The sequence below is a fragment of the Lathamus discolor genome, chromosome 4 (assembly GCF_037157495.1).
Source record: "Lathamus discolor isolate bLatDis1 chromosome 4, bLatDis1.hap1, whole genome shotgun sequence".
NCBI lineage: Eukaryota > Metazoa > Chordata > Aves > Psittaciformes > Psittacidae > Lathamus > Lathamus discolor.
The window spans coordinates 60,462,815-60,479,713 of NC_088887.1; the positions used below are offsets into that span (position 1 = coordinate 60,462,815).

General features: G+C 41.6%; 1 protein-coding gene across 1 annotated transcript in view; it reads left to right on the plus strand.

Annotated features, from left to right (window-relative positions):
* The window catches only part of EIF5B (eukaryotic translation initiation factor 5B), a 36,787-nt gene that overhangs the window by 17,509 nt on the left and 2,379 nt on the right, over nt 1–16,899 (plus strand). Inside the window, exons 8-23 of the mRNA XM_065677685.1 lie at nt 695–781; nt 2,870–2,959; nt 4,768–5,063; nt 5,702–5,809; nt 5,955–6,065; nt 6,930–6,997; nt 8,070–8,211; nt 9,655–9,786; nt 10,441–10,623; nt 10,938–11,099; nt 12,756–12,887; nt 14,349–14,480; nt 14,560–14,636; nt 14,760–14,924; nt 15,875–16,013; nt 16,554–16,715. Coding sequence (XP_065533757.1) covers nt 695–781; nt 2,870–2,959; nt 4,768–5,063; nt 5,702–5,809; nt 5,955–6,065; nt 6,930–6,997; nt 8,070–8,211; nt 9,655–9,786; nt 10,441–10,623; nt 10,938–11,099; nt 12,756–12,887; nt 14,349–14,480; nt 14,560–14,636; nt 14,760–14,924; nt 15,875–16,013; nt 16,554–16,715 — 2,186 coding nt within the window. The remainder of the gene's footprint in view (nt 1–694; nt 782–2,869; nt 2,960–4,767; nt 5,064–5,701; nt 5,810–5,954; nt 6,066–6,929; nt 6,998–8,069; nt 8,212–9,654; nt 9,787–10,440; nt 10,624–10,937; nt 11,100–12,755; nt 12,888–14,348; nt 14,481–14,559; nt 14,637–14,759; nt 14,925–15,874; nt 16,014–16,553; nt 16,716–16,899) is intronic.

The window sequence follows — 16,899 nt, forward strand, 5'->3', positions numbered from 1 at the left end:
TTCTTGTATGTAAAAGCAGTTTTCAGTTTCCAGGGTGTGAGTAGTTCATAGAGCTTGCACTGGTTAGATGTGGATTGAATGTGTTGAACTTTCTACTTTTGTGCTTTGTGGCTTTTCTGGGATGGGGCTGTTATTGTGGCTCTTCTGAAGACTATTCCTGAGTTAAAACAGAAACAATTCCAAAACCTCCTTGAATCAGCTTTTTTGTTCTTTAGCTGGGTTTGTTGGGTTTGTTTTAATGTTTGGCAGAACTTGTGTGGCTGCTTACCACTTAAGGAGTGTGTGTAAAGAATTGAGAACAGTGCTTAACAGAATTATATCTCTGATTTTGATTTTTTTCATATGGAACAGTAGAGCAAGAGTGAGTAGTTCATTACGTCATTTTCCCTTGTCTTTTAAAGAAAATGAGGGTTTTCATAATGTTTGAAAGCAATAGTAGTACTCTTAGCCAATAATGGACCTATTGCATAAACCTATATAACTGCTTAGAAAGCCAGATGTTTTGCACATAAGCCACGTGCTCTAACTTTAGTTTTAACTCAGTAAGTGGGAGTTGTTTGGTGTTACGTAATTTCAGATTTTGTTTACTTGTAATAGCACAACTTAAAATAGACCTTCAGTGTGAAGCTGTATGTCTGACTTGGTTTGCGCTTTGGAAGGGTGTAGCAACCAGTTTGCTTTCTGGCAATTTCAGAAATTGTGGAGGTGACTTCCCCGGCTGAAGATGCTGTAGAACTGGAACCACCAGTAGAAGATGAGACTCCTCTCCTGGTAGAGCCAGGTTAGTCATAATGCTAATAAACCCCATTAGACTTTATGGCAGTACTGCATGGTAGGTATTGTTCCTTGTTGGATGGGGGGGTGAGTGGCCATCCTTTCTTGAGGTAGTTGCTGGGTTGGTTTTTTTCTTTCCCTAATGGAGGAATTGATGGAAATTTTATAGAATAAAAAGGCATGAAGCTTCAAAATGGGAATGTAAAGATCCCTCATTCTTGGTGAACTCCAGTGTTCAACTGGCTTAGGCAACTGTCTCAGGCCCAATCAGTGCCTTATGATTAGCTCTCTTGGCTTTCCATTTGCTTTCTAAAAGGCTGTTTTGTCAGCAGTTGAGTGGGGGTAGGGGAAAAATACGCTGCGTCTAGTATTGATACTGCAATATTCACAGGGATTGTACAAATTCCAAATGTTTTGTTTTCACAAGTGCTGAATGCAGTGGATATGGGTTAGCTTATGAAACTGAGTATCTGCCCAGCAGCTGATTGTTGTCCTCATTTTTGCCTACACACAGTACTTGTTTTGGCAAAATCATGTTGTACTGGACTTCTTCCTCAGCAAGGAGACTGTTTCAGTTTTTACCCTTATGCTTAAGCTAGATAAATACTGACAAAATTTCCAGCTTTTTGAAAACAAAGCTGAATGTGTACTCTAATTCTAGCCTGACTTATCCATTGAAAGAGCAATTCCATTGCCATAAAAGACAAAGGCTTACTGGCAGAACATTATTTCCAGTTAATGTTTTAGCAGTCTGGAACTTTCTCTTCATTTCAAAGAGCTGAAATTCCATGACACTCCATGTGCTGCAATATTTTATATATATATGTATATATATATGTGTATATATATATGTGTGTGCATATAAATGTGCATATATATATATACACACTATATGTAGCTTATATATAATATTGTATATATTTTAAACTATATAGTATATAGTTTAATCCCTCTTTTGGAGAAGGTTAAAAGATTTTTTTTTTCCATTTGTCCTCTATGAAGAGCTGGATTCTCTTTATATTATCTGAATTAATTCCTGCTGGAATGAATACATTTAATGCTTCTGCAATCCATGGTATAATTATGCTAAGGTACCGGGAGTCCTAAAATTGCACTTTTTATGGGCAGCTTTTTTCTTTCCCATTCATAGAATCATAGAATAGTTAGGGTTGGAAAGGACCTCAAGATCATCTAGTTCCAACCCCCCTGCCACAGGCAGGGACACCTCACACTAAACCATCCCACCCAAGGCTTCATCCAACCTGGCCTTGAACACTGCCAGGGATGGAGCACTCACAACCTCCCTGGGCAACCGATTCCAGTTCCTCACCACCCTAACAGGAAAGAATTTCCTCCTTTTAACCCGTTACCCCTTGTCCTGTCACTACAGTCCCTGACGAAGAGTCCCTCCCCAGCATCCCTACAGGCCCCCTTCAGATACTGGAAGGCTGCTATGAGGTCTCCACACAGCCTTCTCTTCTCCAGGCTGAACAGCCCCAACTTCCTCAGCCTGTCTTCATACGGGAGGTGCTCCAGTCCCCTGATCATCCTCGTGGCCCTCCTCTGGACTTGTTCCAGCAGTTCCATGTCCTTTTTATGTTGAGGACACCAGAACTGCACACAATACTCCAGGTGAGGTCTCACAAGAGCAGAGTAGAGGGGCAGGATCACCTCTTTTGACCTGCTGGTCACTCTCATCAGTACTGCAACCCAACTTGTTTTCTTTCTTCTCTGTCACTTTGTCACGCATGGCTAATGGCTGGGCAGCTCCTCTCAAGGAGTGTGGCAGAGGTTTGTGTGACATGCATTGTGCAGGTACTTGCTTGCTGTGCAGACAGGAACCAGATAAGCAGTTTAGCTGTCTTTCAAAACTATGTTTTGCTAGGCGAAGGTGCTACCGCTGTATGATTTTGTGAAGAGAACCGAAGATAATTTCTTCAGCATACAGCATTTTCTGTTTAGGCAACATGGAGACAATTTGGTAGAGTTATGGTAGCAGCAAACTCCTAAGTCGCAGTTGTCGGTATGTCAAAGGAAGGAGATTCTAAAAACGTTTTAAGTTGCTGGACTGTTTCTTTAATGTTGGTTTTCTTAGTTTCAGAAGAAAAGGAGGAAGAAGAAGAAACAGAAGATGGTGGTTTGGATGACTGGGAAGCTATGGTTAGTGATGAAGATGGAGAGAAAGGTGGGCATGTAAATACCAAATGGATGCTTTCTCCAATTAAGGGGCTTCTTTGGGCTGATGAGTCTCTTGTTTCTGTAGAAAACAATATTGGCTTCAGATTCTTCCCCTGCCTCATTAGAGAAATTGTAAGGCAAGTGTGATGCTAGAGGTACAAGGCCCTCTTCTCAAAGGCAGAGCTTTCAGAAACCACACAAGTACTGCTCAAGAAGATCCTTTGAAACTACACGGAATATGTGTAGTTACAACATAACTGGATTTTTTTTGTTTATGGGAGTAAAAATCCTCTCCTCTTAATTTGTGCTTAAACCACTTCTGGGAGTTTCGAGAAACCTTTTACCTGGTACTGTATTTCTCTAGTAAGCATTCCAAAGCTGTAACAGTTTTACCACACAAATCTGGCAACACCTAGGAGGCTACCTTTGAGACAACTTCTCAAAGACTGGGGAGGGAACTAAGATGGTGTGAAGGTTAACGTGCATGCATTATACTGTTATTGTTCTTGTTACCTCCTCTCATTGCTGCTTTGAGAGGCAGGTGTGAAAGAAAGGAAAGAATTGTCAGAACATTCATATTCCTGCACTTCCGTGCCACGGCCAGTTTTCTGCATGTGGCCAACAGCAATGTTTTTGGGGAAGTTAGAGCTGTGCAAGAATGCAGGGATAAGTTAGGGTGTTTTCTTTCAGTGGTGGTGAAAACTATTGTTGTGAGTCTTCCTGAACAGGAGTTGGCTACTGTTCTTGGCACTTCCATGACGGGTCTTTGTTGTTTAAGATCAAAGACTGTTCATCAAGTATTTATTGACTTGTTGAGCCCCTGTGTTTTCAAATGTAATACTTTATATACATATATGTAAGTGGTAAGGATTTTATTTCAGCACGGATGAGTTCCTCTGGTGCTGGACTGTTCTACTTTGTGTACCAGGGGCTGCTCACCTTCTTTAAGGTTTTAGTGTGGTGTCACTGTCCTGGGGAGAACATCACATCCTACTTCTGGCTGCCTGATTGTAAGCATCTGCTGATGTGATCCAGGGAATGAGTTTTCCTGGGAATTATTGTATTACTAACTTGATGGACTTTCAGCATAGTGAGGAAACGTAACTAATCTCTAAGAGCAGTGAGCCTCCTAGTAGCTCTCTGAGGAAGAGAATGCATGGCTTTAAAGTCTTCATTAGTTTGTCTCTTCTGATTTTGCCAGTATGATAAATGGAAAGCTTTCAAAGAAAGAATTACTATTTTGATAGCTCTTTTTGTGTGCTTATGGAAGGATTCCCCTGAAAAATTTCTCCTCTGAACAGTCTAGGGAAACCTTAAGATGAGATTTTTTTCAAGATGTAATAGAGACCATTTATTCTGATTGTTACTACTGCTTAAATGTGTATTCCTGATGATTAATACACAGAAATCCATATTTAGTTGAATTTGGAGTATTTTGGCATTTAGAGGTGTTGGTGCATTCATTCCTTTATCAAGTACACACAGTTTTAAATAATGTCACTTTATCTCCATATTTGCAAATGATGTCTAGTGCAGGTGTGTTGATAACGTCATTCCTCCTCGCACCTCAGACTCACTGCTTGCACAGATGCTAAACACAAGGCAGCAGCTCTGAACATGAAACACTAATTTTTTATATTGAAAGTTGAAAAACAGTCTTGATTAGGACTTCTTGAGTGGAACCTACTCTCAGTTCTCACTCTTCTATAGTAGTCTCTGGGGTTTGTTTATTTTGGGGCCCCCTCCCCTCCCCTACAAGGGTGAATTTAATAAAGCATTTTTACTTAAGGTTTTGGATTCTTTTTCTTTTGATAGAGAGCAAGCCTGTCCACATTGAAGTCAAAGAACAAAACGAAGTGGATGAGGAAGAGGAGGAGGAAGAAGATGAGGAAGATGAGGAAGAAGAGAGTGAAGAATCTGAAGATAGTGAAGGGAGTGAAGATGAGGATGAAAAGACCTCAGATGAGAGAGAGGCAGATTCCCAAGCAATTGGAAAACAGTCTGTGGAAAAAAAGCCTAGCAAGGAAATTAGCTCTGATTCTGAATATGAGTCTGATGATGATCGCACTAAGGAACAGCGTGCTTATGACAAAGCCAAACGGAGAATTGAGGTATTTAGATACAGCTTTACTTGAACAGCTGGACTCTTGTGTTGTGTAGGAAACAACTTAATTTTCAGCTCATTGAAAAGCCTTTTAACTGTATTTGTCAGAATGATGGCTGTGTCATGACTAATATTTAAGTAGGTCTAGAATTTGGGGTAATGAATTAAAAATACTTGGTTTTGCCTGAAGATGAAGCAATTGGTTTCAGACAACTTGATTACAAAAAATGTGCTCTTTGATGTTGTTTCCCTCCACCTCTCCCTCTCCTGGAGAAAGAGGCTTTTAGCCTTTACACATAGATACTGTAGAGCTTTAAATTATGTACTTGTGAATTGTTGAACGTTCTTGTGGCTGTTAATGTCCTTGGTTTCCTTACCTGAGATGCTTATTCAGAAAGCACCATCCACAAAGCTACATGTTGGTGGATATAACAGCTTAGCCTACTAGGCTGTAGCCAAACCCAACCAACCAAAACCTTAACTATTAGTTGTAAATTCTTGATTTGCCAAAAGAGGGGTGGTGCACCTTGAGTTGCCTTGAAAGTTTAATGCCCACAGTTAACTGTATGCATGTAATCAAGTCAAGATGTGAGGTGGGCTGTGGGGTTTGATTTATACTTACCCATTTTTATGTCTCTTTCATAGAAGCGACGAGCTGAAAACAGCAAAAACATGAACACTGAAAAGCTCAGAGCACCAGTTATTTGTGTCCTGGGGCATGTAGACACAGGCAAGACCAAAATTTTAGATAAGGTAAGATATGGAATGTGAAGGCACTGCCTGTGCATCTTGCTTATGCGTGTGCTTATTGTGATTGAAAATGGGCATGAAGTGCACTCGGAGATTACCTTAGACACTTACATGTAAGTGTTTCTGCTCTTTCTTTTTTCGTCTGTAGCTCCGCCATACTCATGTACAGGACAGTGAAGCTGGTGGTATCACTCAGCAGATTGGTGCGACGAATGTTCCCCTGGAAGCTATCAATGAGCAAACCAAGATGGTGAAAAACGTAAGTTGTAGCACGCTAAAGACTGTTTGATGGTGGGTTTTGGGCTTTTTTAGATGTGAAATGCAAACTAGTTAAAGCCTTGTGAGATTTCCTGACGTGGGCAGATGCACTTTTACCTCATCTCTAATATGGGGGTTGATTGTTTCTTTTTAATTCCTGTGCCTTCCGCCAAAAGGGGGTTGTCTCATTTTTCGTTTCAGTTGGTAACGTTTGGTTTCAGTTAATGAATTGCTGTTTCTTCAGGAAAATACACAAATTCTGCTTACTCTGTTCCAGACAGTACATATATGTACATAGACTGCTTCTTCATCAATGTTTTGATTGTAAATTGAGGCTTTAGAAACAGTGCATTTTTCTGTTTAAAACTCACCTTTTTACTGCGTGTGCTGAAACTGGACCGGTTCCTGAGTGATGGATTCTATTGTGTAACAGAAATAGTAACTGTTCTGTATTGCTTGTTTTGGGTTCTATATTCCATCTCGCCTGACTGAAAAGCCTTGGTAGTGTTGGCTTTTACCAAGATTTTTATTCAATTTATTTAAAATGTCAGGTGGGTGGGGAGGAGGAGCTCTTTCAAGACCAGGATGATAAATCTCACTAGTCAGAACTACATTTTCCTCTGTAGGCTGCCTTGTCTTACAAAGTTCAGCTGGGCTTATGGCTGCTTGATACCATGGGGAGCGTGCTGCATCGTTTTATTTATTTAATATTTTTATAGAGAAATGAGCTTTGACTGATCTGGCTTTTCTTGAAGTATATCTGTGTTTTTGAAGTGAAGGCTGTCAGTAATGCTGGCAGCTCTTAGGTAGTTTGCTGTTTTTCTTGTGGAATCTTTACAAGATGACTAATATTGTGAAATATTAGTTTGACAGAGAGAACATAAAAATTCCAGGCATGCTGATAATTGACACTCCAGGACATGAGTCTTTCAGGTAATGTTTTCTCATAGTATAGTACTTCCCAGAAGTGATGGCTCAAAGCATCTGGATATATTTTAAGCAAAGTGCTAGATCTTTGCCTGATCCATTGTTTTTTCTCACTTGAAATAACCCAGACAACCTGAAGTACAGGAATAAGTGGATTTGCTTAGTTTGTAGCTGCTTTTTATATCTGGTTAACTGCTGGCCTTTTAGATCCGGTTAGTTTTCTGTCTTCATGGCAGCTGAGCCATGAGTGGTTTTCAAAAGCGTGTAAATACCTTTTTTTCTGAATAGTTAGTGTAAGAGGAAGGACAGAAGCAGAAGCTGGAGAAGAAAAGGTGAGGGTTTCAGGTGACCCAAGTACTCTGCGGTGAAAACTTCTGTTGTAGCCTTCAGTTCATAGTGTCCCAGTTAACTGAATTCAGAAGACTGCAGTTACCAATTGCACGAGTTAGCTGAGTCTTAGCAGAGGTCATATGCTGTCTAGGAACACCAGTGGTATGCAGGCAAGCTGCTAAATCAGCTTCTAAGTTAAAAATGTGATATGCATAGCTATACTCACTGAGGTAGTGCTTGGATGAAATATCCAGACCGAAGGATTAAGAATTTGATGTGATGTTCTCAGATGTTAGCCTCTGCAAGCACTAAAATGCCATGCCTTGGGTATTTGGTAATGTTCTGATCAGGTCCTTGGCATCAAACCACTCACAGCTCTTCATCTTCTAGCCGGGTTTTGCTTGGCACCAAAGGTGTCTAATCTTGGTGTTACACAGAATTGTGTAACAAATAGCCTTGTTCAGATTTTGCACTCCTGTTTTTCAGTTGTAACTGTCTCAATTCTTGCTCAGAAAAAAATCAGGACAAATCTTAACTTGCAAAAATATATACTAATATGAGAAGTCTTGGGAGAATAAGATCTTAAATGGAATTTTAAAAGTGCAATTTAAATGTTTTTATGGAGCTCGCATTTTTTTGAGGGAAAAATTACTTGATCAGCTTTGGCATTTTGTTGGTTGGTGTGTTTGTATTTGGTGTTGCTACATGACTGATTTGTCTGTTTTGGTTTTCCTTTTTAATGCCACAGCAACCTAAGAAATAGAGGAAGCTCACTTTGTGACATTGCTATACTTGTAGTTGACATCATGCATGGTTTGGAGCCGCAGACAATTGAATCAATAAATCTGTTGAAATCAAAGAAATGCCCCTTTATAGTAGCTCTCAACAAGGTAAGATAGCTTTACTCTTAACAGTGTGCTTTTCTACTCAGAGTGTATTTGGCATCTGGCAGTTTTGTTTCCTTCTGTGAACATGAGTTGTTTATGTAAAGTCTGAAGCAGTGGCTGTTTAATCCTTGCTTGCATTTTTCATGCCCTTGGTACTCCAATGGCTTTATGGGAGCTTTGCAGAATAATCTCTTACAGCTCTTTTCCAAGTCCTTATTGATACGTTTCTCTACCTTACTAAACTTCCGTATATGAAATCTTTCTGGAAGCTGTACTTCAGTTGTGTTTTTTTGTTCTTACACTCACTTCTGTGGGTTTCTGTACATTTTCTTATACAATCGAAAGCCAGGTTTCACATTGAAAAGTCTTACTTTATATTAGCTACTGATACATGTTGAAGACAAGCTGGTTTTAAGAGCAGTAATGTTGATCACTGGTGGGAAGTGTTTCAGGCTCTGCAATATTAGATGGTAACGGTAGTGATTTTTCAGCCTTTCAGAAATTCTGTGCATGAGAAATTGCTGTTTGTGATGACTTAATATGAATTATAACATGTAAATAACTAATGTTCTATGACTTTGGATGCTATCTAACATGCTGACAGAACTTACAGAAGGGTGTTCATGTGCAGCGTGAAAATTGCAGTGGTGTTTAAAAAATGAAATGAGCATTAAGATTGAAGGTGGTTGGAACTGAGGAGGCCATTATCTCATGGCTGAAAACGGCTGCTTTGAGAAATAAAACTCAGCTATTGGGTGGAGAGGTGTTAAGGGCTGTACTAAGCCTGAGATTAAATAGCCAAAAGTTCTTGCATTTCAGGTTATAGTTCTATTATTTGACCAGGTTATAATCCATTTTCTAAAAATGTAGTTTTGATTTGTGCAGCAAATATTATATTTTCTTGGACTATGTCCTTCCTGCTTTAAAATCTTGCTTACGGAAGTATTTCTGAAGTACGCATTTGTATCTTTTGAACAACCTCCCTGTGATCCCTTCTCTGTAGCAACTTGGGAAAGGGCCCAAGTTCCAGTCAGTTTAACAAACAGTGATTTTTAAGAAGTTCTCTGTAAAACTAGTAGTCTTTGCTCAGGAAAAATAAGTCCTTTTATTGATGTATGTAAAGGTCTTTGTGGGCCTCTTCCTTCTGAATGCTTTACCTTGAAACTTGATGCAATTAATGTGTATAAACTTTTCCCATACGAACGTGTATTATTTTAGCTTCAATTTTTAAAGCCTGAAGTAGTATTGATATAATGAAATACTGTGTGATGCTGGGTAAATAAATAGATAAATATAGCAGCTGAAAGCAAATAAAAAGATTTACTTTGATTACTGGAGCAAATAGCTGGCTGTGTTGGCTGGAAAAGTATTTCTCAGAGATGATGCGGCGTAAGCATACAGATGCCCTTTAAACTGTGTGAGATGACATATTGCTCTGTTTTCAAGATTGATAGGTTATACGACTGGAAGAAAAGTCCAGATACAGATGTAGCCATCACCTTAAAGAAGCAGAAAAAGAATACGAAAGATGAATTTGAGGAGCGTGCAAAAGCCATCATAGTAGAGTTTGCGAAACAGGTAGGCTGGAATATTTGAGGCTCTTTGGTTAACAAAAACGATAGTAAAGGTGGTGTGCTTTGGGTGGGTGGGGTTTTGTCTGGGGCTTGTTTTGGGTTTTTCTTCCCTTTCCAGAAAACAATTCAGAACGTGAAGAGAACGGTCTCCTCTCTTCTGACATGTTGGTGTTTACCTCTCCTGAACCAGAATTTGCTGCTGTTTAAATGAATCTCTAACTGCTCTGTCTTCAGAGTGCTGCTTTGGAGAAAAGTAGCAGCTAATTGCTGTGCATGGTCAGAAGAGTCATGAATAGCAGATTAAGTTTTCTGTCCCTATTCTTTCTGTCTTTGGGAATTGCCTGAGAGAATCCCATCTGTCTCTTGTTCCTTTGGATGCTGGCAGGGCATGAATCACATCAATTCTAGGAACTTCTGTTGGTGACATAAAATGCTGTCTAGAAGCTAGATGTGGTAATTGGCTTTGTACAGTTATCCCACACTGTTTTCCAGTGTGGGTCAAGGCTTCAAGTTCCATAGCATACTCTCAGTAACCATGTGTTTTGTTAAGAAATCGGGATTTAAGAAATGCAGTAGTAATTGGCTGGGGCTGAATGTTAGTGCTAATACTGATGTGTACGTACGTTTTCCCTTATATGACTATTAATCCTGATTCCAGGGCTTGAACGCTGCCTTGTTTTATGAGAATAAGGATCCCCGCACTTTTGTTTCTCTTGTACCTACCTCTGCTCACACAGGGGATGGAATGGGAAGTCTGATAGCTCTTCTCGTTGAACTAACGCAAACCATGCTGACCAAGAGGCTGGCTGAGTGTCAGGAGCTGAGAGCTCAAGTCATGGAGGTAATTCAGTACCTGTTCTCTGAAATTCATCTAGGATCATAGGATGGTTTGGATTGGAAGGGACCTTAAAGATCATCTAATTCTAATCCTCTGCCATGGGCAGGGACACCTTCCACTAGACCAGGTTGCTCCAAGTCCCATCCAACCTGGCCTTGAGCACTGCCAGGGATGGAGCAGCCACAGCTTCACTGGGTAACCTGTGCCAGTGCTTCACCACCCTCACAGTAAATTCCTCCCTGCCATTCCCCCTTCCTCCTGGTAAAAAAAGGTGTGTTTGAAGTGTTTAAATCAGACTTGCTCCCTCTTTTGTTCAGGTTAAAGCACTACCAGGCATGGGCACTACCATAGATGTTATTTTGATTAATGGACACCTGAAAGAAGGAGACACCATTATTGTTCCTGGGGTTGAAGGTCCCATAGTAACTCAGATCAGAGGTCTGCTGCTGCCTCCTCCTATGAAGGAGCTACGAGTTAAGGTATGGAAACTGGTTAGTGTATTGACATTGAGAGAAGATCTTGAACCAGGTTTGGAGTTTGAAAACTAGTGTTCGGATTATAATCTAAGGCTGCAACCATTGTCGCGTGCTTCATTTCACTGGAGAGCTGTGTTCCTGCAGGCCACTGTCATTCCTAGTGTTCAGTCTAGTCCCTTCCTGCAAAATTAAGTACTTCTGTAAAGTGGCACTAGTAATTGCTGGTGCCTGTGTTGGTGTTCTCTCTCTGCCATGGTGATCCTTTGTGAGACCATCGTGGCCCCAGAGATGCTGAAGGATGCAGTACCGAGACTGAGGTGGAATCTGAGCAGGTGCTGCTTGGCCTGATATAAATAGGAAGTCAGGAGCTGCTCTTTCCCCTTGTGTGTGTGGTATTCTGATCAGTGGGGGGTAGGTCACTTGCCCTGGAGAATTTAAGTGAGGCTTCCTCCTCTGGTGTGCAGCTTTACAGCTCTAACTTGAAAATGGCTGGAGAGTGGCAAAAGGAAAACTGACCCTTCTGCTTAGGTTATGTTCTCTGCTTTGTTGGAAGCTGCTCGATGTACTCTGGTACCATGAGGAATGAATTGAAAACATGTCTATCTGTTTCCCTTTATTCAGAGCAGATGGTAGACTGGTGTGTGTGAAACTCTGAGACTGATATGGCTTTTTTTGTGGGCCTGAATAGCAGTGTAACAGATCACAGGTTCCTATCAACCAGATCTTCAGATGTGTTTCTGCACTTTTGGTGGGAGATGGAGTATGGGGTACCAGCACCGTGATGAAAAACACTGAATTGGGAACCTTCAGCTGGGGAAGTGGATCTAGGGTAGCTGGTTGGTTTGGTTTCTTTTTGAAGCAGACAATGACAATACATTTCAATTCAGCCTGCCCACAGGGAATTGTCATCCTTGAAATAAGACCCAGATTTTGGGGTGGAGGGCTAAAGAATAGAAGCTTGCAGGAACAAAGTGCTTACTAGGGAAAGAAGCTGCCTGGCAGTTGTAAGGAAAGCATGGGACATCTCCCAAACAAAAGAAATGAAGAAACAAACCAGAAGATTCCTCCAGTATTGATTTAAATGTCTTCAGAAGTAGCTGCTTTCATGATGCCTTAGAGCCATGCCCTGGATGGGTAGAGATCTTAAAGGCTCCCTGGGTGGGGAGGAACACCTGGGCAATGGAGCATGGAACTAGGTACATGAGAAGGTGGGATCCTCCAGTGGGAGAATGGGACAGCTCTTCCCACATGGAGCCTTGGGCTGTGTTAGCTAAGCTTTGGTGCTTCAGTTGATCTGTTGTCATCCTCCCCCTGCTTACCTATGGGGCTGAATTTGGGGGGTTTTGTGGAGAGTAGCTGCCCATCACTGTCTGCCTTTTTCTAGTAGATATTACTTTTTGGCTTTGGCTACCTCCTCTGTTTTCAGATGACTCCCCCTGCTGTGCCACCCTTGATGGGGGTAGGGGCTGTCAGAAGGGAGAGGAGCATGCAGACTGAACCACACAAAGCAGAGAAAATCATTGGTGGAAGATGGGAGCTGCTGGACTGCACCATCCTGCTCTCCACTTTTGCTTGCGGGCAGCAAGTTCTTCAGCTGCTCAGCACTACCTTGTGTTGCTGTGTGGCACCTACATGAACTCTTTGTTTTCTCGTTTTCAGAACCAGTATGAAAAGCACAAAGAGGTTTTTGCTGCTCAAGGTGTGAAGATTCTTGGGAAAGATTTAGAAAAAACGTTGGCTGGTTTGCCACTGCTTGTAGCTCATAAAGAAGATGAAGTCCCAGTACTCAAGGTGAGGTGGCTGATGGTGAAATAAGACACATAAGCTAAGGGTAATGGTGTTCTCTGGTGATCACAGAATCATAGAATGGTTTGGTTGGAAGGGACCTTAAAGCTCATCCAGTTCCAACTCTCTGACACGGGCAAGGACACCTTCCCCTGGACCAGGTTGCTCAAAGCCCCATCCAACCCAGCCTTGAACATTGCTGGGGATGGGACAGCACAGCTCCTCCGGGCAAACCAAGTGAGGAGCTCACTTAAATGTTGAAAGCTTGGTACACAAATAACTTGCTTTTTTTGGTGCTACTTTAAAACCTGTTACAGTAGCATGCTGTTGTTGCCTTGTGCCCATGTGAAGCATTAGCGCTCTGATGTTTTAGTATCTTGACTCTTAGTGTTTTTCCTGATAATCTGCTGGGGGATCTCTGCTGGTGGAGTAAGGTTTGAAAACAAGGATCACAGCAGGGTTTGACTCTGTGTTAATTACTGATTTGGTATTTGTAGTAATCTGTGCATATATTTCAATTAAATTATTAGGCAAATATCTGCCAGTGGAGTTCTTCAGACTGTCATAATTGCAAAGCTGATTTAAGACTCTTGTAGTAGATTTCTTTTGTGACTTACACTTTAAAAATGGGAGAGGAAAGAATGTAGCTATCTTAAAACCAAACTGAGTTGAGATGCTCCAGTTAGTTTAAAAAGGAAATGTGTGTGTTGATAGTTGACTTTTAACCATAGTTTTGTTTACCCTTCTGACTACTTCTGTCTTGCCTTTAAAGAGGGGGTTAATCTTTCAGGTCCTCCAAATACAGACTTTGTTGCTGGGTACATCTGAGTACGTGCATAAAGTCTGCTAGCAGTTGGTATGTGATGGCTTAAAGTAAATGTCAACACCCATTCATCACTCAGGAAAAGACTGAGTGTTTGGGTTTAAGAGGCCTGGGCTGTTAAAGGCTTTTAACTTCTCTGGAAGGAGCACAATGGCCTTCCTTGCTGGTCTGACATCCTCTGCTTTGTATCTAGGCCTGAGGAACATTAGGATTTTCTCCAGCTCATGGTTTTAGGAGTGTCTGCTTTCATTGTTGATCTTCAGGCAGCCAAAGGAATTGCCACATGCTGTGGGGTGGATGTTCATTCAGTCTTGTCAGCAGAAACTTAAGAGTGCTGGGGAGAGAGAGCTATGTGTAGTCTGCAGAGAAATGCTACTAACTCCCAAGACGAGCATCTGCTTTGTGTTACATGATCACCTTCTTGCAGAATCCTCAGGTCTAGTTCAGTTCAGTCTTTTGTAATGGTAGGAACAAGCAGCAGCGTGTCCCAGGGCCGTGTATGACCTGTACTGCAGGTCTGTGTCAGTATGGCTCTCACATACTTCCAGATGCTCACAAACAGAAAGACTTTGCACCCTGAGGCATCAAGAGCAACAGAACTAAAACTTGCTTTCTTTTCTCCTTTTTTTTTTTTCCCCCTGCAGGATGAACTAATACATGAACTGAAGCAAACACTGAATGCAATCAAATTAGAAGAGAAGGGTGTTTATGTCCAGGCTTCTACTCTAGGCTCTTTAGAAGCATTACTTGAATTTCTTAAAACATCAGAAGTGCCAGTAAGTACTTCTGTGCTCTGTCTGATGTTGTTTCTGCATCAGATTAGTGACTGACTTATGTGGCTTTCTCCTTCAACAGTATTCGGGAATTAATATAGGTCCTGTCCATAAAAAAGACGTTATGAAGGCATCGGTTATGTTGGAGCATGACCCACAGTGAGTAACTTCTTTGCTTTATTTACCGCGTTTATCAATGTTCAGTGGTGTTTGAGTAATGCCCTCTCCTCAGCTCGGGGTCTGTGGTCCATCTCAAGCTGTTTGACTTCTGTCTGCTTACAGATACGCAGTCATTCTGGCATTTGACGTGAGGATTGAACGTGATGCACAGGAGATGGCTGATAGTTTAGGAGTCCGAATTTTTAGTGCTGAAATAATTTATCATTTATTTGATGCCTTCACAAAATACAGACAAGACTACAAAAAACAGAAACAAGAGGAATTCAAGTAAGTAAGAGCAGTCTTACTTGGGATGATTCCCAAATAAGTGCCTCAATTATTTTAGTCTGACTGAAACTGCTTTTAACTTCTTCCCAAGTAATTATTATTTACATGTCATTCTGAGGGGATGGAAGGAGAGGAGAATAGGACAAAAAATTGGTAGTGTTTAAGAGTTCAGTACTCCAGTGTAATTGCTTACATGTGGGATTAGGCTCAGTAGGGCAAGAACTGTGAAGCAGTTGTAAGATGGAGCTCAAACTATCATGTAACATGGACTGTTCTTACTGAGGTTTGCTTTGCATGCTTGGCTTCTATTCCCAGGCTGTAACAGATGAGTTAGTCTTGCTGAGTTAAGAAAACGAAAGGGATTTGGATTCTATTGTTTCACGCTTGTGCAATTCCAGTGTACAGGGCTTTATTCTGGCTGCAGTAACATGGATACGCAGCAGCATAGGGACCCAGGGACCCGGAATTAATTCCTGGAATCTGTTACTGGGTGATCCTCAGTCAAGGACAGTCAGAAGAAATGAAAATGTTCACTTCATGTTGGTCCCAGTTTGAGGTTGTACCTCAGCATTGGAACATATTTGTTCACTTTACAAAAATCCTGACTTTTTGGAGTCCCTGTGATGAGCTGAGGCAATGGTATTTCTATTCCTGTGCTCTTGTGAGACTGTAACTGCACTGTAAAACTACTGTTCCTTTGGTCTTGGTCTTAGTTGACTGCCCAAGCCAGTCAAAATACTCTGTGCCAGCCAAGCCTGATTATTGTTCCCCATCAGTCTTGAAGACTGAGCATTGACTAGAACTTGTGTGATTGGGGAAGAGGTTTTTTCCTGCTTGGTATCTCTCCAAGAAAATAAACGTCCAAGAGTGTGGGAGAAGGCTGAAGTGTTCATGTAGTGTATGCTGTTCCCGTATCTATTGCAAAATGCTTTTTCTTTGTCACCTTCCAGGCATATAGCAGTGTTTCCTTGCAAGATGAAAATACTCCCTCAGTTCATTTTCAACTCTCGTGACCCAATAGTGATGGGTGTAGTTGTGGAGGCTGGCCAGGTGAAGCAGGGGACTCCCATGTGTGTACCTAGCAAAAATGTAAGTAAACACCTCTTCTGTGGACTCCTAATTCACCTGGTGCTTCCTGGGATGATGTATCAGGAAATGCTTGGATGCCCTTCCCCAGTGCACAGTTTTGGTAGGAGACAGATAAGATTCAGGCTTTTACCAGCAAGAAGACTTGATCTCATCAGCCCTCTTGCTGTTCTGTGCCGGGAGAGAGGTCTTGTAGTGGGGTACAGGAGCTGCAGGAAGTTTGACCTGCCAGTCAGCCATCCGCCTTCCCCACCGCATGTTCTGCATTGCGATGTCAAGTAAGGAGCAGAATTGCCATTCCTGGTAGCTAGTAAGGCAGAAAGTCAAACTGGCATAATTCAAGGGATAACAAATTGATATTCCAGATGAGCTGTGGGTGAGGTGATGTCAGTGCCCTTCTAAGTATAGTGTGCTTACAGTGCGGTGTGTTTTGCTGTGCCAGTTCTGAGGTGCATGTGGGTACATATAAAGAGGAATTTGGGTAAGATCGTGTGCACAGAGGGGTTTGTGGATGTGTAACACAGCTCCTTCATTGTATTGCAGTTTGTTGAAATTGGAATAGTTACAAGTATTGAAATAAACCATAAACCAGTGGAGGTTGCGAAAAAAGGCCAAGAAGTATGTGTGAAAATAGAACCTATTCCTGGGGAATCACCTAAAATGTACGGACGACACTTTGAAGCAACAGATATCCTTGTCAGTAAGGTAAAAGCAGTCTGCGTTTTTTGGAGAGGGCTTATGACATAGCAGTAGGTTGCTTAAAGTGGCAATGTTGCATGAAGCCTGAAAAAACTACCCTAGGAACCTTCTGTGGCAGACTAATGGACATCTGAAGCAGTTTGTGTGTCATGCTGCTCAGCCCAGCGTCTCTGTGGCCCTGTTTTGAGGT